General features: G+C 49.7%; 1 protein-coding gene and 1 long non-coding RNA gene across 9 annotated transcripts in view; one reads left to right on the top strand and one right to left on the bottom strand.

The window, feature by feature from the left end:
• Positions 1-1,281: 1,281 nt before the first annotated feature.
• SALL1 (spalt like transcription factor 1) lies at positions 1,282-18,251 on the bottom strand. Of its 4 annotated transcripts, none has more exons than XM_004472406.4 (4): positions 18,174-18,251; positions 16,381-16,473; positions 3,966-7,396; positions 1,282-2,837 (listed from the first exon to the last, which is right to left on the bottom strand). In XM_004472406.4, exons 2-4 carry the CDS (start codon positions 16,454-16,456, stop codon positions 2,397-2,399), a joined length of 3,948 nt encoding a protein of 1,315 aa, XP_004472463.2. In that variant the 5' UTR covers positions 16,457-16,473; positions 18,174-18,251; the 3' UTR covers positions 1,282-2,396. The 4 variants fall into 4 exon arrangements, with proteins under 4 accessions (XP_004472463.2, XP_058136012.1, XP_023438534.2 ...); XM_058280029.1 differs by lacking the exon at positions 18,174-18,251 and adding an exon at positions 17,523-17,559; XM_023582766.3 differs by lacking the exon at positions 18,174-18,251 and adding an exon at positions 17,081-17,199.
• LOC101423978 (uncharacterized) overlaps positions 17,068-22,692 on the top strand; it is a 73,404-nt gene continuing 67,779 nt past the window's right edge. For 2 of the 5 annotated variants that reach the window (XR_011646305.1, XR_011646308.1), the window contains exons 1-2: positions 17,074-17,385; positions 21,491-21,673. This is a non-coding gene — a long non-coding RNA (uncharacterized lncRNA). Of the gene's footprint in view, positions 17,386-21,490; positions 21,674-22,692 lie in introns of those variants that run through there. The other 3 variants (XR_011646307.1, XR_011646306.1, XR_188722.5) reach the window with 3 other exon arrangements.

Genomic DNA, 22,692 nt, shown 5'->3' with positions numbered 1-22,692 from the left:
AAGATGAACCCAGGCTTCGCTCCGGGGCGCAGGGCCCGCTCCAGGATGAGCACCCGGCCCCCAAATCCCCGCACCTCGGGGCACCCCTCTCCTCGCCACGTCGCACGATGGGAAGACGCTCAACGCCCCCTTGGCGACACAAACGTGCCAGTTCCCCGCGCCTTCTCTCCTTGTCTCCACTCTTGAGAAGAGGGGTCTCTCCTGGGACTGGAGACCCACCCGAGAAATACCGCCCTCTAAATATTTGGGCGCTGGAACTTCGGTAAGGTTCTCTGCCCCGACGCCGCGCACACCCCCTCCCGCCCATCCACGCCTATCCTGGGCTGGGGGCGTCCTCCTCAGCTCCGCAACGTCCCGGCCTGGATTCCCGGGGCTGAGCCCGCGTTTATCCTCTAGGCGCCCCGGCCCTCCTGGACCGGACAACGGGCCCGCAGGTCCAATGACAAGGTCTGGCAGCCCGCGCCCCAGTGGAAACCTCTCCTGGAAAGCGCCCCTGACACTTGTCCCTTACCTGGGCGCAGAGCCACGGGCTACTGGCCGTACACTGCCTCCCTGAAAGAAGAAATTCGCCGACCCCTCCAGGGGTTTGCTCACCCGGAATTAGTGCTCAGGAGGAAAACGTGTTTCCCCCTGGAAAGCAGGGAGAGAGGAAGAACCCAATTGAATTTTGATGATGACGTGTTCAAGTTGACTCTAATTCACCTTAGAGCTGATTTTTTTCTTTCAAATATGCATGTGTTTAAATGCCTAAAAGACAAATTAAATAAAGAACATGTTGACCTCTGGGTTGAGGCCCAGGTTTGGAGTCAGATTATATAACCCCTGCTGCATCGGGAATTCTCCAGCACTGCCGCCTGCAGCCGCCTGCAAACACCCCACGGAATCCAGGGAAGTGAAATCAGAAGAGGTGGTATAAAGCTGAAGTCGGCTTGGTGCTCAAGGAAACTTACCTGTCTGGATGAAACATCCAATAACAAAGTTTTATTTCATTTCATTTCTTTGGAGAGGGAGGGCAGTGAGACAAGTGGAAAGACTATAAAATTAATCCCTAAACAAGTAAGGGGAAAATATTGGTAGCCTCAAAATGAATGAATGAATGAATGAATGAATGAATGAATGAATGAAAACAGGCCCATGCAACGCCCTTCTTGTTATGCCTCTTACAATCCTTATCTAGAGAGACACACTCACATACTCAATTTACTGGCACCTGAGGAAACATTAAAATACCTTTAGGGGTCTGGCTAGATGGAAATGCACTCTAAAAACACAGACACAGTATTTTCTTTTATCTGTTGCAAAAAAAATGTATTTGATTACTTGAGTAAAATTACAGTATCTCTGTTGTTAGTAAGTATTAAATGTTAAAGAAATTGGACCCCCCTTTTCAACTTTCCAAGAAAGTGCATGTAACAGTCCATTTTTTTTCCTTCCATACCTAATACAAAATAAACAAACACTATACCTGTTCTCTTGATCAAGAAGAAGGAACATATGTAAGGAACATATGTACATTTTAATGAAAGTGATATTTCTTATTGTATATACAAGAGCATCTACATTTTCTCCACTGAAGGTTGTTCAAGATGCTTATTTAGCAGCATTGTGAAATTCCAGCACACATTTTCTATTGTGAATATACCTACAAGGCAAAATGTTACGTCTCAGTTTCAACTACCAAAACAACACTTATATTTTCTCTAAAGAATTCTGCGTGCTTATTACTGTACAGAAACTTATTAACATTGAGGACGACTCAAGTAAAAAGCACAATACAAATAGCAGTTGAAAACGGAAATGGTTAAACTACAAAAAAAAAAAAAAAGCAGGTTGAATTTCAGAATTAAAAAAAACAAAAAACAAAAACGTTCAGAGAACCACACTACTCAGGCTACTTTCAGTCCTTTCCTTAAATCTGTTTCGAAAGATTAGACAATGTGTTTGCTGATAAAATTTTCCAGCAGGATCAAAGTGTACATTTATATACAGACTTTATTAGAGATCTAATGCATCAATGAGGCATTGCATCAACACCAGATTCATATTAAACTGGATATAGAAAATAAGTTAATGCCAGATTAAGACCGCCTAGCAGGGAAATTTGCAATTGCCATAAATGTTACAGCAAGCTTACGGCACTCTAGTCAATTAGTATTTAGTCCAAAATACAGAAGACCAAAGTTAACGCTTGCATTCTGTTTGCAAAGCAAGGTTACATCACTAATAAATAAGCTTTCTTAGAACTCTAGAAGTTGAACAAGGTACAAAAGACCGTCTTCATAATGTTGCAGTTCATAGATCTGGGGGATCGGAGGGTGGGGGAAGGGGTGAGGAGTAGGAGGTGAGCGGAGGGGGACATTCAGAACAGGAATGTGATCTCTCGAGCCCGAGTGCCTTTAACTGGTGACAATCTCTTTGCTGTCCTCCACGAAGCGGGTGAAGCGGAAGTTGGTTCCATTCTCACTGCTTGCCATTTTCTCCAGGCCGGCCAGAGGCGCATTCGGCTCGGAGTTCTGGAGCTTCTCCAGATTTCCCGTCAGCCCACTAATAGGTGAGCTGCTTCCGCTGCCAAGGCTTCCAGGAATTGGAGGGACGCCACCATTCTGAATGACGGAGATCTCGTTGGCCTTCATCGCCAGCCCGTTGGAGAGCGCCGCTGCATACTGATTCCAGAAACTGGAAGGATCCCCGCTTCCTGACCTGGCCGCCAAATCCTTCTGGAACATTTCTGGGAACTTGACGGGATTGCCTCCTAGAAATGTCATGGGGCCATCCACAGAGAGCCGCCGGCCCCGGCGCGCGGGGCTGCTATTCCACATGTGTGTGCCCATGTGCACCTGAGATTCGGGGAGAGAGAGAGAAGGGGGGTGGGGAAGAGAGGGAGAAGCTTAATAGTTGAATCTGTCTCAATTCATATCCCAACGCTGACACAAAGCAAGGGGCTTAAACGTCTATTCTTATTAGGTGCCGGACAGTGGAGGTAACGGGAACCGTCCACTCGCACCGACTAGTAATAACATGTTTGTGCTCTGCAGCCCTGGGCCTCCTTTCCTCTTCCTGAGCAAAAAACTGCCTTACTTACTCTTTTTTTTTTATTACCCGTATTTAGCTTATAATGGCCTCCAGCAAGCCAGCCAGTCGCAGATAGCGCCTTTCAGGGTGAGAATTGTTATGTCCACTCTCATTGCAAAGGTAAGGATTGTATCTGACACCCTTTACCCTATAAATGTCCTTTCCAGATGGGAAGAACGTCCCCCTCACTGATTGCCCATTGGAGGGCCCATGCCCGCAGAGAAAAGCCAGAAAGTAATTATTCATCTCACATTACTGGCAGCAATCTCTAGAGAAATACTCTGTCAACAGGAAAATGTACACAGCGAGAGCATTCAACTGTTGCTCTAGAACTTAAGCATATTTGCTTTATTTCCAAGACAGATCAGTAGGAAATGTTGTATAATCAATTATCATAATACCCATTAGCAGAGCAGTGACGTTATTGTTTTTAGGAAAACAAACCATGCTACGGACTGCACAGTTATGACAAATAGGTGCAGATGCCGAGGAGAACCGTAATTATTAAGTGATATGGGCAGCACGCAGGCCACACGGAGGTCTTCAATCAATACCCCCTGGCAACGCCGGGCTGTCTTATTTGGTAGGTAGAGCAATTCATCTGATGCACTTAGCAAGACAGCAGAGATAGGCTGCTGCCTCACTTACGCGCCAAATGATTCAGTGCCCTCTGACATCCAGCAAGCTGCAACCTGCCCTTGTCCCTGCCACCCTCCTGGAGCTCAGGGGAGCCCAGGTTTCTCCCCTGCCAGCCCCAGGCAGCAGGTTCCCTTGCAGGGGCTCTCTCTCTGGGGGTCTGGGCTGCTGGCACCGGGAGCAGGCATTACAAACAATCAATGACACCAAGAGAGCAGGGATGGTGGGGCGGGTGAGATGTGCATCGAGTGGGGTACCTTAAGATTGCCTTTTGTCGTGAAAGCTCTTCCACAAATAGTGCAAGCAAAGGGTTTCTCTCCAGTGTGAGTTCTCTCGTGAATCTGCAGGGCACTCGAGGAAGAGAAGGTTTTGCCACACGCGTTGCAGTAGTGCTGCTTGGGAGTTCTCCTGGGCAGCGCCGGGAGCAGAACCGGGGACGTGGCGGAGGAGGACAGAGGCCCAGCAGGGACGTGACTGGTGGGGGGCTCCTTGCTGTCCTGAGGAGAACTGTGCACGAAGCCGTTGACCTCTGTTTTGATGAGCGATGACAAGGAGTTGGCGGGAATCACTGCTGAGTTCTGATTGGGGCCAAGGTTGGAACTGGGCTCAAAGAGCTGTGATGGTAGATCTCGCATCTGATGTGTCAACATGTGCTGCTTCAAATTACCCTTTGTGGAAAAGCCACGATTGCAAACTGTGCAAATAAATGGTCTCTCTTTGGTATGACTTCTATAGTGAATATCCAAGGCACTCTGACAAGCAAAAGTTTTGCCACAAATGTCGCAAGCAGTATTTTTAAATTTACCCCGGTCTCTGAAAGGGAAGAGGATTCCCAAAGAGTCTTCTTTGAGGATCTTTTCTGCATGACTAGACGTCAAATCCAAAGCCCCGCCGTTTACTGGGGTGGGGGACAGGCCATTGGCAAAGTCACTCGGTACCACTCTGGGCGGCTTCTCCTCGAGGCCAGGGGACTTGTGGAACTCCTGGGCGCTGTTGGACGGGGACAGAGCCTGCATGGACGAGGTGGACTCAGAAGCAGCCGGACTCCCAGCACTCTGGCTCTCCACGTCCCCCCCCACCGAGGACGAATCATTGGTCAGGACGTCCCCTTCCACGGATCCGTTCTCCACCGACTTCAGACTGGCCTGCAGCTGCTCTGCCAGGCCGGCGTTGATCATCTTCATCTGATTTTCCAAGGCTGCGATGCTCGACATCTCTAGGGGCAGAGGCGAAGATGACAGGCTGTCTTGGGAGGCATCTGCGGACTTGGGCGTGTCAGGGATGCTGCCCTCGGGACAGTCTTCCATGTTTTCATCGGAGAAGTTGTCTAGGTCATCGAAGTTTTTCTCATCGAAGGAGCCCGTGTCCGACTCCATGGACTCAGGGTAGCTGTCGGCAACTGGGGTGTTCGGAATCTGGCCTCCCATGTGCATTCGAATGTGCTGCTGCAGGACGACAGCATTCGTGAACTTCTTCTGGCAGATGGGGCAGGAATGCTGGACTCGGAGTGGGGGCATAGCACGGTGGACACTGTAGTGGGTCTTGAGATTGCCTTTCGTGGTGAAAGCCCGGCCGCAGATTTTACACTTAAAGGGCCTCTCCCCAGTGTGTGTCCGGTAGTGCATTTTCAAGGCGCTCTGACAACTGAGAACTCGGTGGCAGATGATACACTCGTTGGGGTCGGTCGCCTTCTTGTCGATGTTCTCGACCAGCTGCTGGAGCTTGGATGTCTCCGATGCCTGGGCTGAGTCCAGCAGTCCCCCAAAAGGAAACTTAGCCTTGAACTGCTCTGACATGAGTGGCAACAAAGGGTTGGTGAAGGTGGTGGCGGCACTGCCCAGGCCCGAGTCGGCAGCCAGGGAGCTGAGGGAGCTCTTGCTCGTGGCTGGGATGGAGGTGGTGACCCCGCTGCTCTCTTCGGTCTGGCCGCCGGAAGGTGGCAACGTGGACCCTTCGGCTTCCTCTGGGAGCCCACTGGGATTTCTGGTGGCCGGCTCGGGGGCCCCAGAATCGCTTTTGACGGAGCCCGGGGGGCTGGCAGCAGAATGGCTGATGGGGATGGGGGCTGGCTCTTCTGTCTTGATGAAGGGCACGAGGCTAGGGAGGGTTGGGGGCAGGGGCAGGCCAACTGAAGTGGTCAGCGTGGGCAGGACCGGCTTGGTGTCTAGCCAGCTGGTGACTGGCTTCTCTGGGGGGATGGACATGCCGTACGGGATGCCGGTACTTGTGGGAATGTTGTCCAAATGCTCAGGCACAGGATACGGGTTCATCTGGATATGAGGGTATTTCTCTTTGTGGCGCTGAAAGTGGACTTTTAGGTTTCCCTTGGTGGAGAACCTGTTTCCACAGATGTTGCACTTGAACGGCCTCTCTCCAGTATGAGAACGCAAGTGGATCTGCAGAGCACTGTCACTCCCGAAGACCTTGGCGCAGAACCTGCACTTGTGTTTGAAGAATGCCTCGTCTGAAGTACTTTTCGCTTCGAAGGCAGTGACATTTGGTGGCTTGCTTTTTCTTTGCTGGGCCAAGGCAGAGAAGGAGTTTAAATCTTCTGCAGTTGTTCCGATGTTGGGCAAAGGGCTGGGGAAAACCGAGTTAGCAGGGGCTGGCTGAGGTAGAAGTGGATTAGATGCAGGGCTTAATAAACTGCTTATTGCAAAAGCTGGTGAGGATGACGCCGAGGCTGCCACTGGGTTACTGATATGGGAGGCACCGGCGCTCGAAGCCACTTTTTCCGAGGACGGGGTGGTCACTGCTGCCGCCAGTAGGTTGATGTTGGGGGAAGAGCTGCTGTTGGGTGGAATGATGGTATTGCCAGAACTGCTCTGAGGTAGCTGGATTGGGGGTAGCTGCTTCACACCACTGATGCTGGCAGATTGGCTGGCGAGGCTCTGTGCTAATCCAGCCGCTGCTGCCAGCTGCTGAGATAAATGGGAACTTAGCGTGGACAAGGGGTTGGCAGATGTTCGTAAAGTACCTTGAGAAGGACTAGAAGATGTTGGCAAGTCTGCGTTCTGAGAAGCCAACAGCAGTATTTGGTGACGAATCTGTTCAATAAGTTGCAGCTGGTGGATCTGCTGCTGCTGCAGTGCTAAGAGCTGCTCCATGAGGGCTGGGACGGCCAGCTTGCCCCCGGGCCCCCCACTGCACCTCGCTTCCTGGGAGAACTGGGCCACCGCCACCTTGGTGCTCTGGAGGTTCTCGATGATGACGTTGCTGTTGATCATGGAGAAGTTGCCCAGTGCTGTCAGGTCCCCGAGTTGAGGTAGAGAGGTTGTGATGGCTGAGGTACCTGTGGAAGAGCTGCCGTGGCAGCTGGGGGTGGTACAGCTGTGGTTGCTGCTCGGAGTACTGCCGCTGCTTTTGCTAGGGCCTGGGGCCTCCACCTCCATGGACTCTTCCCTGTCGAGTTCGCTGTGTTCCAAAAGGTCACTGCAGTCTGCTTGATCTGTTTTGTTAACGGTGTCATTCATTTGTTCATCAGGATTATCGGAAGGGGGGGCCGAAGAGAAGGTTTCAGGAGGGGAAGGTGGATTTTCATTGACGATTAAAACCAATTGATTTTTCGTACAGTTCTTCTTGTGGAGCAGAAGGTCTGACAATTCAAAGAACTCGGCACAGCACCTGCCGCAGACGTGGGCGTCCTTGTTCTTAGTGGTTCGATTTGGTTGACCCTTCTCCATGTCTCCTACAAACAGCAGAAGGCGCAGGGTTAGAAAGGGAGCCAGACGACTTAGAGTCATCTATGACTTAAAAAAAAAAAAGGTTAATCAGTTGTTTTCTACCTGCAACCGATCAATATTGCCCAAGAACATCCATAATTAATTTTTACAGGTAGAGGAGGAATTCCTATCAATCTGGTATCTCAGAGACTCGTGGCCTTCCCACAATCAGTCAACATATAAAACACTATGAAGATATTGGTGCATAATGTACATTCCATAGCAAAATATTGATTTCCAACACTTTATACACCTTATTGTCTACTGGCCCAGAGAGTGTCCCGCGACCATTCTGAGGACTCATTAGACTCTTGAATTTCTGTCAGCCTTATTCATTTTCAAGGGATGCAAAGATATCTCTGACAGTTTATTCTGTCACTAAACTAATTTGTAGTCATTCAGGTTCCAATCAGTTGTTGACAAGGGGAAAACAAATGCACATCACCCAGTGCAGACTGACAACTTGAAAATCACCTCCAGCCCCTACCTAGAACCTGAGCTAAGTCTGATCCGTGACAAACACACTTCAGTTAACATCAGTAACAAATCCTCCAGCCGGCTCAAGATTCAGTTGAATACAAAAGGGAAAGCAACGTACACACAATGAAGAGAAACTCCATGATCATAATCCCTTACCAGGCCTGCCTGTCCCCTAAAATCACCCCACGGTATGTTTATTTCTAAAATCGAAGAATGCAACCCGGGCTACCACTTCACCAATCAAGGAATAAACGCCACTAAGCTCCACAAGGCAATGTTACACCTCTAAATATGTCATCCAAAGGGTTCTTTATAGCTATAAAAATGGGCACAAGATTTGCATTCCGATTAAACTTAAACTTAAAAGAAGGAGGTGCAGTTAAGAGGAAGGGCTCCCATCCCCAACAAAATAATTCCTAGTTTAGAATCTGGAAATGCCTTGCAAGTCTCCTGGTCTGAATACCTTTAAAAACAGTTTGCTCTTAACTGTGAGCAATTGTTCAACAGATTGTCCTGAACCTTTCATTATAAAATCCCTTTATTTCATGTTTGTTTCCACTGGTTGCTCAGATTTCTTCTCACTAAGATCCATTTGTAAATTAAACATAAAAATCTCCAACTCCAAGCTAACATCCTATTCAAAGACAGGATGGCGTCCCATTGTTTGCCCAGCATGGGGAACACCAACTTCTGTTGTACAAATGGTGTGTGGTCATCTCGGAAGGCTGTGAAAAAAAAAAACTGTTTAATTCAAGGATTACCTCCCTGCATGCTTTTCTGTAGAACTGAATCAGATAATAGGTAGTTTCCATGACTTCCAAATTGAATCTCCCAGAAAACTTGCAGGAGAAGAAAGTAATTGCAGATATGAATAAATGCAAAATCAAAATGCTGCTTCGGGAGACCGAGTGTCAATTCAAAAGAGTCAGCCATTTGCCTTTTGTAGTAAACATCAGGAAAAAAACAAAACAAAACAGGAACAGTTCGCATTCCAGAAAATAGAATTAGTACCTAAATACTAACTTTTGAAAATTCCTTTACTCTGTTTGCCTTGAGTGATGCCGAAGTTGATTAGATTCCCTGGCAAAGCATACCAAATGTATGCACACTTTATTCACTGGGAGTGTTATTTGAGTAGCTAAGTTATACTTAAACAAGCTAGCTTTCCTAATACCCATCTTTTAATCTCCACAAGGGTATTCTGCAAAATGCATTAATATCACCAAACAAATCTTTGTGGTAGCAGAAAATACCAACAATGATTCAGTTTTAATTTAATGTTTAATCATCCTAATTGGTGCTGGATTCCCATGCACATTCAAGGTGCTGGCTTAAGCACTTTCTCTCTCTCCCTGCCTTAAAATAATATAAACAAAATATTAGGTGAAATTTGCTAAAGTTATGTTGCTTAACGTGGGACAAAAATAATGTGACAAAAATTCTGTTTAAAGCTTCTTATTTTGACAACCAATTTTAAATGATGCATCCATTTCAGATGCTTATTTTAAACTAGGAAATGCAATTCCTAATATATTCCACAGAAATGTTATTTCTTTCTTTGCACATTTCCATATGTAATGGTTATGTTTCCATCTACTTTTACAGCCAATTATGAAGGAACAAAAGCTATTCTGTTTGTTCACACATTTTCAACAAAATGCATTAAAACTATTATGTCAGCATGTTCTATTAAGCTCTGCATTCAGTGGAAAATACTCTTCAACCAGCTCACATTTATCAAAACATAAAGCCACTTTAAAACACAGTTTTGCTTGGTCAGCTGGGCTTAGACAAATAATGACAGATTCAGAACTAAATAACTAGCAAGGGAAATCAGAAAACTGACTTCATCAATTGCACACATTACAATGTAGTTGCTTCAAATATTTAGCACATCTGTGCTCACGATTAAAGGGTATTTCAATTCTTTCTAACTTGCAAACATCTGATATTCTCATAATATAAAGAGAAAATAAAAGGTAGGTGATGTTACAGGACTCAGCTGATTATTACTTTCCTGTGCTCGGATTCTGCATTTGTGCTGCCTCAAGACTCACTTGAGATTTTTCAAGTTTTTCGAACTGAATGTTTTTATATTTAGGATTGTGCTAACTGGACGGAAAATATAGACACTTAAAAAAATGCCTGCTCACTTCTAAGAGAGAGACTGTGTTAAAAAGTTGCCCATATTTTAGCTTTGATTTTCACAACATTTTAAGAAGCTGACATTTGATCTCGCTCTAGAGTCAACTAATTTAATTTCCTGATGTTTATGAACACCACACACACAAAAATCCTGGTATCTACTTTGATTTATTTTAAAAGCAAGTGTCGCTACTCTGTAATAGTTCTTACTTTAAACCTATCTGCATGCTGAACAGAATTATAAAACAGCTTTAATAAAAAAAGAAAAGACAAAACAAGAGGACTAGTTTGAGGTATTTAACTACCACAGGGAATATTTCAAGTGCAAAGTGGTAATAAGAGCAAAAAACCCCAAAACCAAAAACCAAAAAAACACAAAACAAAAAACAAAACCCAAACTAACATATTCTAATTCATTTTTCCAAAATCTCTGTTATCTTGTATCTGGCGTGATCATCTGTTACACAGGATTGCAACTGGTGACCCCATTATAGTAAAAACAGTTGCCTCAATCCCTGTATTATTGTGAAAATAACATTTCAGATCCTTTTCAATGAGTTTTGCATATAAATTGAAACAATTTTGTAAATTTTGTAATCCTGGTCAGATAGGAAATTTTAAGAAGTAGTGGTTTTCCATACCAAAGATTTGTGAATTTTCTGTGCTTTTTTTTTTTTTCTTCATGTCTGAGTGTGGGTGATCTTACAGCGCCACCCAATTTATACTAAAATCCTAGATGTTTGGGTTCTTGTAGTATTTGGGAACATGATGCCCAATTCAAATTTGTCAGTTTTTCATCATCTAAACTGAACACTGCAGAATGGGAAGCAGAAAATAGAAGTGGTCCAGCCAATCTGTCTACTAAGAAAATAGAAATAAAAGTATGCCCCACACAGAAGGGTTTAGCCAGGCGGGAAAGCAAAACAAAACGTATTCTACTGCATTTAGTTATCATTTTTGGAACTCCTCAGAAAGACACTTGCACATACTTGCCATTACCTTCTAGCATTAACAATTTTTAATAGAATCTTTCATGATGGGATTCTGGAGTTCAGAAATTCAACAGGCTGTTACTTTGATCTATTTGGAAAGGCTGTCACAAACGTTTTTGATCGATTGAACATTTATCTTTTTCTTTTTTTTTTTGCACCGACCTGGTAAACGCCTGAATCTTAACTGTCCAACCTTAGATTCCAAAGAAAATTTAAACACTACAACATATGCTGTGCATTATTTTTTGTAATGTCTAAAGTTTCCTCTAGCAATATGTAACTAAATGACAAGTTTACCGACACCTTTCAAGTTTGCTCAGTGTTCTGACCAGGTTAGTGTGCTCTCAAGTGGAGGAATATGAGTGAAATCTCTGGGGGAAAAAAACAGCAACATGGACAAGATACTCCTTTAAAAATAATAATCCAAACCCACCTAATGTACACAATAAATAAAAGGGGGAAAATGTCTTTTCCGTGGATGAATCAAACTGAACACTAGATGGGGTTCCAGTTGCAAGGGTTTGTTCAAAACTTCTTTTGTGGCTTTCCTATTCCAGTGACGCGTAAAAGAGAGACTCCTTAAGGCGAGATCTAAACTTTGACTACATAAACATTGGCAAAGGCACAAGAAACTAAATCCCTGTTGTTTGAGGGTAAAACTGAGCTATGGGAACTACCTGTCAATCTTCCCCTTTGGGGGTCTGGCATCTGAGGGTGACAGGGGAATAAGGTTAGGAAAAGAAGCCAAGCTGATAAGGTGAAACTAAAATAAACTACTAACTTCCTGCTAAGTGACTAGCAAGACTCAATTTGGGGGTCACTGGGAAGATACTGAAGGACGTATTATGATCTGGACCTTGTCACCTTTGCATGGAAGGAGGCTAGCAAAGGTTAAAACAGCCCGGCACATCTAGATTTTCTAAAGCCTGGCCCACAAAGTTTTTTTCTTGTGTGTGTGTGTGGGGGGGTGGTAGGGGTGGCGGGGAAGTGATGTCGGTTCATAGGTTAATTCAGCATCTCTCTCACCAAACTACTTCAGTTTTGATATTCTCCGACTATTTCTGGAAGATATGGCTAGCTGCACCAGGATCTGACTTAGAAAAACCTAGTAAAAACTATAGAAGGAATTTGTTCTGCTTGCTCCAGAGAGCTTGGCTTTTAACAATCTCAAAGCACTTAATTACTGGTCTCCCTATTTCTCCTCCCGGTTCCCAGTAAGATCTCCACATTAAAAATGTGGGTTTCTGACTTCTAAAGGGTTTGCGTTGGTAAAGATGACTTGCTACCTCCAAAAGTCTAAAGAAACAAAATAAAGTCTCCAAAGAATAACCTATAAATTGGCACTGGTGTCTATAAATCATAGGAGAAACTTGATGGAAAATGAACCACAAAATATTCCATTATCACAAATTCACTTTCATACAATCTATATCATGCCCAACTAGACTTTGCTTGTTTGTGTGTTTGTTTTTAACATTTTAGGAAGTATGTGCAGCCCAAAGCAAATCCCAAGAAGCGGTTTGCATTTTCTCATCCCCAATCTTCCATTATACTCCAAACTTAAAATAGGCCTGATTAAGCATGAATTCTTTCCAACTGCCTTATCTTGCAGGTGTCGGTTTTTCAAAAAAAGCAATTAATTATAGTTCTCTCTAACCTTTTGGGCCCAGAAATCAATGTTGCCATTAAGCTGTTCAAAATGAGTAAATTACGTTGGTAAATAATAGAATTTAATTGTTAATAGAAATATGTAGACTTTTTATTATTCTTTATATGAAAGTCAATGTTTTAGCAGCAATTCATAATATTCTTATTTTCCTTCCAATATTATCATCTCCTTGAAAAAGTGGAGCACCAAAATACGCTCTTACTAAATGAGTGAAGTCTGAATTGGCCATCCATATAGTTATAGGAATCTCCCCAACATCATCAAACGAAGCAAAACCCAATACACACTCACACACACACGCACACACACAAAGTACTGAGATCCAAATTTCCAGTAAAGAACACACGTAACACCAGGAGATTCACCCAGTATCCTTTTCCTCAGGAAGTATTTATCTGGGTAAATAATCTTTCCCGTGGCAGTCATTTTTCTACGAGTAATTAAAGACTTGTTGAATATCTGTTAAGAGAAAACTCACATTTACCATAATTTTGATTTCACTAGAAATATTTTTTTAAATTCCCCAGTTTAATTGAGGGTATTTCTGGCATCACAGCTACACTGTAATAGAATTTAAAAACATCAGCATCAAAAGATGGAGCAAACAATCTTGTTTTCTTCAACTTGTTCTGATGAAGGTATAGGAGTAGCTATTTAGCACGGCTTGGGGTTGCTTTATAGGCATACACACACACATACACAAGTACACACATGTAGGACACAAACAGCACATTAGCCCTGGGAGCTCCGGAGGCTTTAGAGTTGCTCCTGGAGTGCTCCTGTAACTGCCATCTAACAAACTTTTCTAGGTCCCACTCTGAGTAAAAGTCTTAAAATGTGAGGTGCCAGCACACCAGAAGAGTACAAACTAAGTTGAATTTGGTATGGTCAATATTTCATTGGCCGTATTTTAAGACCACCTCAAGATATAAGAAGAAATAATCACATGGTTTGAATAGGGGTTTGTCTTCTAAAATTTATCCACCTTTTTACATGTTATTTTAAAAAAAAAATCTTGAAATGTGTGTGTGTGGGAGGAAGAATGGAGATGGCTGAATTCAATGCAGAAAGGTGACTTTTTAAAATATAACTCCGAATTATGTCCCGAACTCTCAATTCCATTTATCCCACAAACCTTCCCAAATAAAAAGAGTGGATATGTAAGGCCCTCCTGTAGGTCGGGCATTGGGGAGGATTAGTTGTGTACTAATATTATTACAACACACTAAATCCTGTAACCCTATTACAAAATCTACCCTCTAGGCAACTTCTCCCAAACTTATTGTTCAACCATGTAAAAACAGCCATAACCTAAAACCATTACTACTGAAGAAAAAGAGGAGGGGTGGGGAGAGGTGAAAAAAGGGGGCTGGGGGGGGGGTGTTTCCTCTGGTGCCCCTAATAGTTTACTGCCTTTTAGGACAATGCACTAGCTTTTGGAGATAAAAAGAAAAGAAAGAGAAAGCAAGAAATTAAAGGAAAGAAAGAAGAATAAGAAAAGAAACTTGATTCAGTCACTTAATTAACTTACCTCAAGGCTCAAATAAACTAAAAAACAAAACAAACAACGAACAAAAAAACCCCAGCGCTAATAAATGATAATGGTAAAAGGCAGTGAACTCCTTTTATGCTATCACTTTATGAGAAGGCTTAACTATTAAAAAAATTTTTCCTGATTCCGAAGGCTTCAGGAGAGGAGCAAAGACCTAGCAAGCATCATTTCTCCGAGATGCCCGAGTCTTTTTTTTTTCGGAAAACGTAGAAAGTCAGTAAAAATTTACAAAATAAATAAATAGAATAGTAATACACCTCCCTCTTCTCTCCCGTTCGGCTTTTCGTTAACAAATTGTTAACTTTGACAGTATTTCGGTATGGAAGGTCTCACTAAAAACTTTAGGAAAGATGGGTGTAGGGAGAGAAGCAGAAAAACCAGCTGAGAATGTCCGGAAGAACACGCGCGGGAGTTGCTGAGGCCTCGGTCAATTTCACCTCGGTTTACCCAGCGTCCCGCGTCCCGTCCGTGGCGGAAAGCCGGGTTCAAGGGCCCTTCTTAGCGGACGGAGAAATCGCAGCGGCTCTCGGTAAGGCTTGAAGCTCGAGTAGGTACTTGAGGGGGGTGGGCAAAGATTGTGAACAAGTAAGCGGTTTCAGGGTCCCCATTTCTCATAGAAGCCCCCTTTCCCGACGGCCGGGGCGATGCGAGGGCGGGTCCCTTCGCTTCCTGGCCTGGGGTCTGCTCGGGTCCCTGCGTCCCAGCTCTCCTGAGAGGCAGGCCTCGGGGGAAGGCTCCCGCGGACCTTCGGGCCCGGCGGGCCGCTGAGTTTGGAGGACAGAGGTGACGATCTAAGGGCGCGCTGCCGAGCCCCATCGGGGTCCAGCTCCCTCCCTCACACCCCTAAATGCAGTCCGAGATGCGAGCATCCGGAGAGGCAGCCGGAGCCGCAGAGACCCGGCGGGGCTGGCCGCTCTTCTCGCCGCAGCCGGGAGGCGAGCATCGAGCCAGGATGACCCGGGAACCGGGCCCGGGCGCTGCTCCCTGGCCTCCGGGGCAGGGCCTGGGAACTCAGAGGCCCCTAAAAAGAAACCCTTCAGGGACAAGGAGGCCTCGCTCCGTGCCCCAAATTCCTGGTCCGGATCTCTCCTACGCTCGGCCGCAGCTCTCGAACGCTAACTTTGTTCTGGACTTGTTCATTCTCTTCGGGACCCCGCAGAATCGCTTCCATCCGAGAAAGCGAGTGCCTCGGTTTCGGGGTGGGGGGGTCTCCTCTGGCTGCAGAGAGCCCCACTCCAGAAAAATTATCCTTAGACTCTTCCCCGGCCCATCTGCAAGTACCAGGGACTGTGGTCCCCAGCGGGCGGGCACCGTGTCTGAAGATTTCATGGGGGCAGGGGTGCACGTGTTGGGGGAAAGATGCCGGGTTGAACTCGGATAGCCGGTCCCCGACACCCTCTTCCGTCCGCCTTCACCCGATCTAGGAAGCAACCAGCAGCAAAAAGGACTCTCTGTCCCGGCCGCAACCCTAACTTGTCAGGCGCGGGGCGCCCAAACCCAGGTCCCCACCGTCTTGCAGCTCTGAGCCCCCCAAGCCACCCCATTCCGCCCCGCGGGCCGAGGCAGAGTTTGAGCTTGGGTGGGGGGACGCAGAGAAGGGCGCTCCCCCCACGCTCGGAGCTCAGTCCGGACCCCAGAGTAAACTTCCTTCTTTTGCACAAGGGCTGTGGGCGGCGAGGCCGGGCCGGAGCCCCCCGGCACCACGCGGGGAGAGCCGGGGCCCTGGGCCCGCAGGCGCGGACCTGCCGACCATCTCTGCCCGCACCCGGGCCCCGGCCGCGCGTCCCGGGCTCCTCTCCCCGGAAAAGCCGGGACGGAGGAGAAAGGCAGGCAGGCTCTCCCTCCTCCCAACAGGAGAGCCCAACAACTCCGGAAAGATCCTGCAGGGAGATGTGTTTGCTTTCCCCCGGGCCAGGGGGGAAGCCAAGCCAGGGCAAATGGAAAATCAAAAAAGAAAGAAGAGGAAAAAAATCCGAGTCCACAAGGCGAGCGCGGCGGCGGCGGCGGCGGCGGGGTAGGCGACGCGGGGGCCAGCCCGCGGGTGCGTGGGTCCGAGTGTGCGTGAGTGTGAGCGCGATTGTGTGTGTCCGCGGCGCGGGCCGGAGCACTCACCATCTCGCCGGGGGAGCGAGGCCACTTCGGGGTCGGATTGGAAATGTTGAGGCTTCGCTTGCTTCCTCCGCGACATGCTGGCTCAAACATCAGCTGGGGCAGAATAAAAAATTACTAAAAAAAAATCTTCTCAAAATTACGGAAATCGAGCGGCGGCGGCGGCGGCGGCTCCCCCCGCCCGCCGGCCCGCCCGCCCCCTCCCCGGCTCCCCGGCCCCGGGCGCAGCGCGCATGTGTCCTGCTATAATTATGATTATCAATAATGCATTGCGATTAATCATAGAGGGGCTCTTTGAAAGGCGATTGGCACCGGGCCAGCGCTATTCAAACCCGCTCGCCTTAATCAATTAGTCCGTGATTTGCTGCAGACCCCTGTCTTTCCGCGCGCTGGCCCAATAAGCCGGCCGCGGGGCTGGCTCTGCGCGCCGCACCGCCCGGCACTGGGTTAACCCTCTTCGCGACCGCCCGGGACTCCGCGGCCCGGCCGCCGGGGGCCTGCCTCCTCGCCACTGCGCGCCGGGCGCCCCGGCCCCGCGCCCCCACCCGCCCTCCCCTCTCGTCCCCCACCCCCGCCGGGTTGGGCCGACCCAAATTAGCATGCCCGCCCCCAATCGCCGCAGCTCGGGTGGGGGTGGGGCCGGGAGGCGGGCGCTGGGGACCCAGGCTGCGGGAGCGCGGCGAACTTCCCAACTCCGGCGCACCGCTCGCTGGCCAGCGGGGGGGAGGGAGTCCCGTGGCGGGATCTGGGGTATGTGGTGTGGCGGGGAGGACGTCCCGTTCCGTGAGTGTTTCTTCGTTCCTTTAAGAGCCACCCGCAAGCAGCCCACCCCCACCCCCAGAAAAAAAAAATAAGCGAGGGGGGAAGCGCCATCCCCACGCCGGTCCGCCTCCCGCCCGCGGCCCGGCCTCTCTCCCTCCCGCCGCCTGGCTCGGCGCTCCTGCGCCCCGAGTTCTCCATCCCCTGGATCCGGGTTCGCGGGGGCGCGGAGAAGAGGATCGAGGAAAGGTTTGGGGACGTGATGGGTTTGGGGCTTCTTTTTTTTGTTTTTGGGAGGGGGGCGCTTTCCCGCAACCCACCCCCCACCCCCCGAAAGGCCCCCGATCCTCCTGCCCCTCTCATGCGCCCTCGCTCCCTTTCTCTACCTCGGGCATTCCCAGGACAATTAGGGCTGAAGTTTTCGGGAGAAACGGCCCCCGGGCCCGTGGGATAAGGGGGCGGCCCGGCTCCGCCCATGACCCCTCCTGGACCTCCCCCCCGGCTGTCCGGGTTGGCTGCAGGGCGCGTCATTCTGCAGGGAGGCGGCGGCGGTGGTGGCGCCGCAGAGCCCCGGGCGGGTGGATAGCGGGGACCGGCCTCGGCTCGGAGTTCAGCTCCGGCCGGGCGTGGGGGGGTGGGGAGGGGAGGGGAGGGGCCGCCGCCTACCCCGCGCGCTGCAACCCGCCCCGGGCCTCGGGAGACGCAGCCGCCTCGGCCCGGCACTGGGCTAAGCAATCCCTGAGACCCCAGAGCTCCTCGTCCTGTGTGTGTGTGGGGGGGGTGGGGGGTGGCGTAGCGTTCCAGCCTCCGGGCGACGAGGTGGTGACGCCGAGTCGGAAGTGAGTTAGAGAGGGTCCCTGTCCACTGCTGCCCGACTGCTCGGGAGCTCGCCTTCACTTGCCGAGAGCGACGCCCAAACTTTTCGATCTATCTTGAGGTGCCTCGGCTGGGATATAGTCTCCCTCCCCGCGCCCCAGAGCCAGGAGCCGAGAACCCCGAGCCCGCATTCCCTCCGCCGGGCTCCGGTGCCCGCGAACCTGGGACTTGGTCCTCGGCTCAGCCTCGGGGGCTCCTCGCTCCAAGGTTCCCGAAGTCCTGCGCCGGAAAGACAAACTAAACTTCGGCTGATGAATGGGGGAAGGGGGGAGGGGGAGATGCGGGGGGGGGGGGGGGGTGCAGATACACAATCCCTGCCCTATCTCGCGATCGGGAAAGGAGGGGGCTCATAAGGACGCCCCAATTCGGGAGCGCCATCGAGACTGTCTAGTGCCACAGTCAGTTCGCGCGAAGTGGGCAGCAATCTCTCGAGCGGAGCTTCGGGTACCTTGGACCCTAAAGCAACCGTGCTCTCCCAAACCACCCTTTTCTCTTTGCTTCTTTAGTCTTTTTAAATCTAAATATTTTGTACGCGAGCGAATGTTGCTGTTTACCCTCTGCTGGCTCTGTCTTTTACTTGGTAGAACTTCTCGCTTCTTTCTCCCTGTTCGCCCTTCCTTCACCTTTCCTCTTAGTTTTCCTTTCTGCTCTCGCTGGGTGCCTATCACACACAGCACTCTCTCCCCCTCGCTTTCCCTTTCTCCCCAGGTCTTTTTGGGTTCAGTAGATTTTGATAAAAAGACAAACGAAGCTATCAGTGGGGCTGATGTTGAAGAATGAAGATAATAATGTTTCCATAGGTGGTGTTTCAAATGCCATTATTTCTCACTGAATATTTAAAGAGCTCCCTCGGCAAAGATGGATCTGCGCGCTCCTGGGGTGCGAGCCGCTCATTTCCCCCAGACCCCGGGGAACGTGTACCGGGGCACGTGCAAACCCTGCATCCCACCCCCATTCCGTAAGCAGGCGTCCTCGCGAACACACCGCGCGCTCCTCCAGGTGTAGGAGCGCGTCCGTGTGCACTGGCACCCTTGTTTCTCCGAATAAGCCTGCGTTTGGAGACGCCGGCATCCGTCTCTGACAATCTTGGCTACTTGAAAGTCCGGGCCTCCCGGGCACCGCATGCTGCGGGGATCCAAGCCGAGCCGGCGACCTAGCAAAGCCTAGCGTGCCCGCCGCGCGCTAGGGAATAGCTTCACACGTGTTCGTTACTTGCTCTACGTGTGATAAGATTTTTTTTTAAAAAAAGCTTTCCCTCTCCCCGAAAAAAGAAACGACAACCAAAAAAACCCCCACCCAAACCAACACCCAAACGAAATGCACACGCAAAAGCAGCTTCACGATATTTTATTTAAAAAATGGACCAGCAGAGACGCCTTAATTGGGGGGATCCAAACTTTAATAACTTTTTTCGTTCTTTTGAATCCTCGACGGCGTAGCGGCGGGCATCTCCGCGCGCCGCGCCCCCAGCTAATTTCTTGTTTGTTTTCTTTACTTCCACAGCCGGGGAAGAGTAGAGGGGAGGTTGGGGGGGGGGGGGGGAGCGGGAATGGGAGGAGGACGGTCGTCGGAATGGCGGGGAGAGGAGAATTGGTCTTTATTGTTGATGGCAATACATCAATTACCGGCCATTGTCTCGGGCCCAAGTTCCGCGGTTCGCTGACGCGGGTCCCGCTGTGTCGGTGCGCGGCGGAGGCTCCGCGTGCCGCGATGCAAGTAAACAAATAAATCGAAGACCGAGGAGGACTAGGGGGTTCATTTTGACTTTTGAGCCGGTCAAAAGAAGGCAGCAAATGCGAGTGATGAACTACAGCCCATCTGCCTGCCTTGCTCCCTCAAGAGACCTGCGTGCGGGCTCTACAGGGGGTCGTACAATCCCGTCCTTGGGTGGGGGCAGGAGATGGCGGAATCGGGGTGACGGGGCTCGGGGCTTGCGGTTTCCTTGAGGGAGCCTGGCATTTCGCTCCTGATCCGCGTTGGGGAACGCGGGTGACCCGTAGGTAGCGGCTGCGCCGGGGTCGTGACCTCACGGGTGGAGAAGAACAGAATCCGGGGAAGGCTTTTGGCGACTTTTGCAAACTCCCATCTGGGGGCTTGATACCTGCGCTGCCGCTAACACGCCCCCTCAGTTTTCCCAAGGCCCAGAGAGTCCTTGGTGGGTTGGCCAGGCCGAAGGGCTGTTCCGAAGGCCACAACTCCATTGCCAACGAAGGGGGTTCCGGGCCTCTTCGCTTCATCTACGATCCTAAGAAGGGAAGAGGTTTTTGAGGCTTCCCATTCCGAGGCCTGGTTCTTCTTCCCGCGAAAGTGCCTTAATTTGGCCCAATCTGACCCCGCGTCTGGGACGGGGCCAGGACGGCGCCTGGCTTGAGGCCTGGCCAGAGCCCCAGACCCTCATTTTGGATCCGCCGGCAAGAGCCCGGCTCCCTCCCCCGGAACTGGAGGACGCCCCCAAGCGCTCGGCCCTCACCCCAGCTTCCTCAGCCCCAGGCCCAGGCCCCGCTGGCCCCCGGCCGAGGCTAGGAGGGCAGTCGAGGAGGTTTCGTTTTCTTACACCAAGCAAAAAGCGGTGAAAAGGCGGGGGAGGAGGCACATCGATGTTATCAACATTATTGATGGGGAAACGTTCGGGGCCGGAGCCGGGGGATCAGGTTCCCAGTCCCTCCCCTCCGCGGAGGTGGGTGGGACGGAGCTGGGAGTGAAGTGTGTGTGTGTGTGCGCGCGCGCGCGTGTGCGTGCCTGTGTGTGTGTGTGTGTGTGTGTGTGTGTGTTGGGATGGGGGCGCCTGAATGCACCCGCATTAACCACCCGGGGCTTATTTGCATTTTCCTTGTCTGAAAGTTGGCGGGGGGAAGGGTTGAGGTGGCTTGTACCCTACCCCTTAGGGTTTGCTCCTGAGGTTGGGTCTAGAGTGGTGGGAGAAGTAGGGTGTGTGTGTATGGGGGGGGGGGGTGTGTGTGTGTCTTGACCCCCCGGTGTCAAGAAAAATGGCCAAAAGCAAAGAGAAGTTTGGAAAACGCAAGTTAGGTTCGGTTCTTTTTCAAGCCCGGGACTTGGCTTCACCGGGAGTTTCAGAAACACCTTCCCTAACCGAACTGCTGCAGCCCAAATCCTAATTCTCATTTCCGCTACCTGTGCGGCCTCGAACCCCAGGCCTGGCGGAACAGGCTCCCGGGTGTCCCCGGGGTGTCCGGTGCCTCCACCCCCATCCCCGTGCTTCGGCGGCATCTTCGCGATGCGCCTAGGGCGCGGTCTCTGCAGCAGCTGAGTTCTGGCAGCGGCAAGGCGCACTTTCTAGGGGACTCCCGCCGCCCACGCCCAGGGCTATCACCAGACGGGCGCCGGGCGCAGCGCGGGGACCAGGCGCCCCGGCGCCGACTCCCCCGGGAAATCAGCGGCAGTAACCACCCGCACGCACCGCAACCCCAGGTCCTACGCTGTCTGCCCGCGGCAAACTTCCGTCTTTTTTTCTTTGCAGGGCCACTCATCCCCAAACCGGCATTTCGAAAATGACTTCTCTGGCGACTGCAAGTGCCCGAGATTTTTAAATTTTCCGTCCACACTGAACTCCTTGTACTTAAATTCCCCGTGCCCCGCATGCAGCAGTGCCTCACCAAGAGGTCTCCGGAAAGAAAATTCCTCCCAAAGGAAATATCTCGAGGTAGAAAAAGTGGAAAAGATTAATCGAATTTATAAAAAGAAAACCTTTGTTTCCTTTTGGTTAAAATGCCTTTGTGGTTTTTTGAGCGTGAAATATATATATATATACGAGAAAGAGAAAGAGAGAGAGAGAGAGAATCCAGTGGACAGTTATACTTTCTTGTATGTCTAATGTTGGGAATAAGTGTAAGGTTTGTGGATTCCTGTCTTCTGAGTGTGTGCATTTGGGGATGATGGGGGGTCTGATGGAAACTCATTTTCATTCATAAAGACTATCCTTTAAAAGTCCCCTGTGGGCCTGGGATGAACTAACTCAGCAAATCTCTTGCAACCAACTTAACAAAATTCTACTCTGCCACTTCTCATTTATAAATAACAAGAAAAAAATTCTCAAAGAGATGCCCATCTTGGTTATTTTTAAAAACCTGCGTGCAGTGAAACCTTGCCGAGTGTCGGTTTCTCCCTGGAAAGCACCTTTTAGTTTCTGTTTGGTAGAAATCAAATGGTTCGCTGGGGGTTCAGAACTGGTGCTTGACTGCCTGGCCCAGCCCTGAGCAATGCTGCCCTTTTGCTTACAATAGTGGGCATTTACGAAAGCGTCCCTAAGGGTTGGGGGTATGCCTCTCTTTGGGAATGTTGCTCTGGTTTTCTCTCTACCCACCCTTGAGGCAGCTTATTTCAGAGGCAGAAAGGTGTTTCTACGTGGAGCTACAGTTTGAATCAGAGTTGTGGCTTTACCTCATCCCCACAGTAAACTTCAGTTCATCAACCCTGTGCCACCATTTCAGTTCAAACCTGCGTGCTTGTCTGTCCAGCACCATATGTGTGGAGAGTAAGAAGGTGCAAAACAACAAAAATGGGGAGCCAGCCCCCCCATTCTCTTCTCTCTTTGCCCTTCCCCAGCTTGACTACGTTTCCTCGATGATCTCACTATAGTTTCTTCCTCTCGATTTTCATCTTCATCTCTCCAGCCATAGAAACAACGCTGCTCTCTCCAACTTTAATGTTGGAGTTTTAAAT

Source organism: Dasypus novemcinctus, chromosome 18 (assembly GCF_030445035.2).
Source record: "Dasypus novemcinctus isolate mDasNov1 chromosome 18, mDasNov1.1.hap2, whole genome shotgun sequence".
NCBI classification, from domain to species: Eukaryota; Metazoa; Chordata; class Mammalia; order Cingulata; family Dasypodidae; genus Dasypus; species Dasypus novemcinctus.
This window is presented reverse-complemented; position numbering and strand designations above follow the sequence as displayed.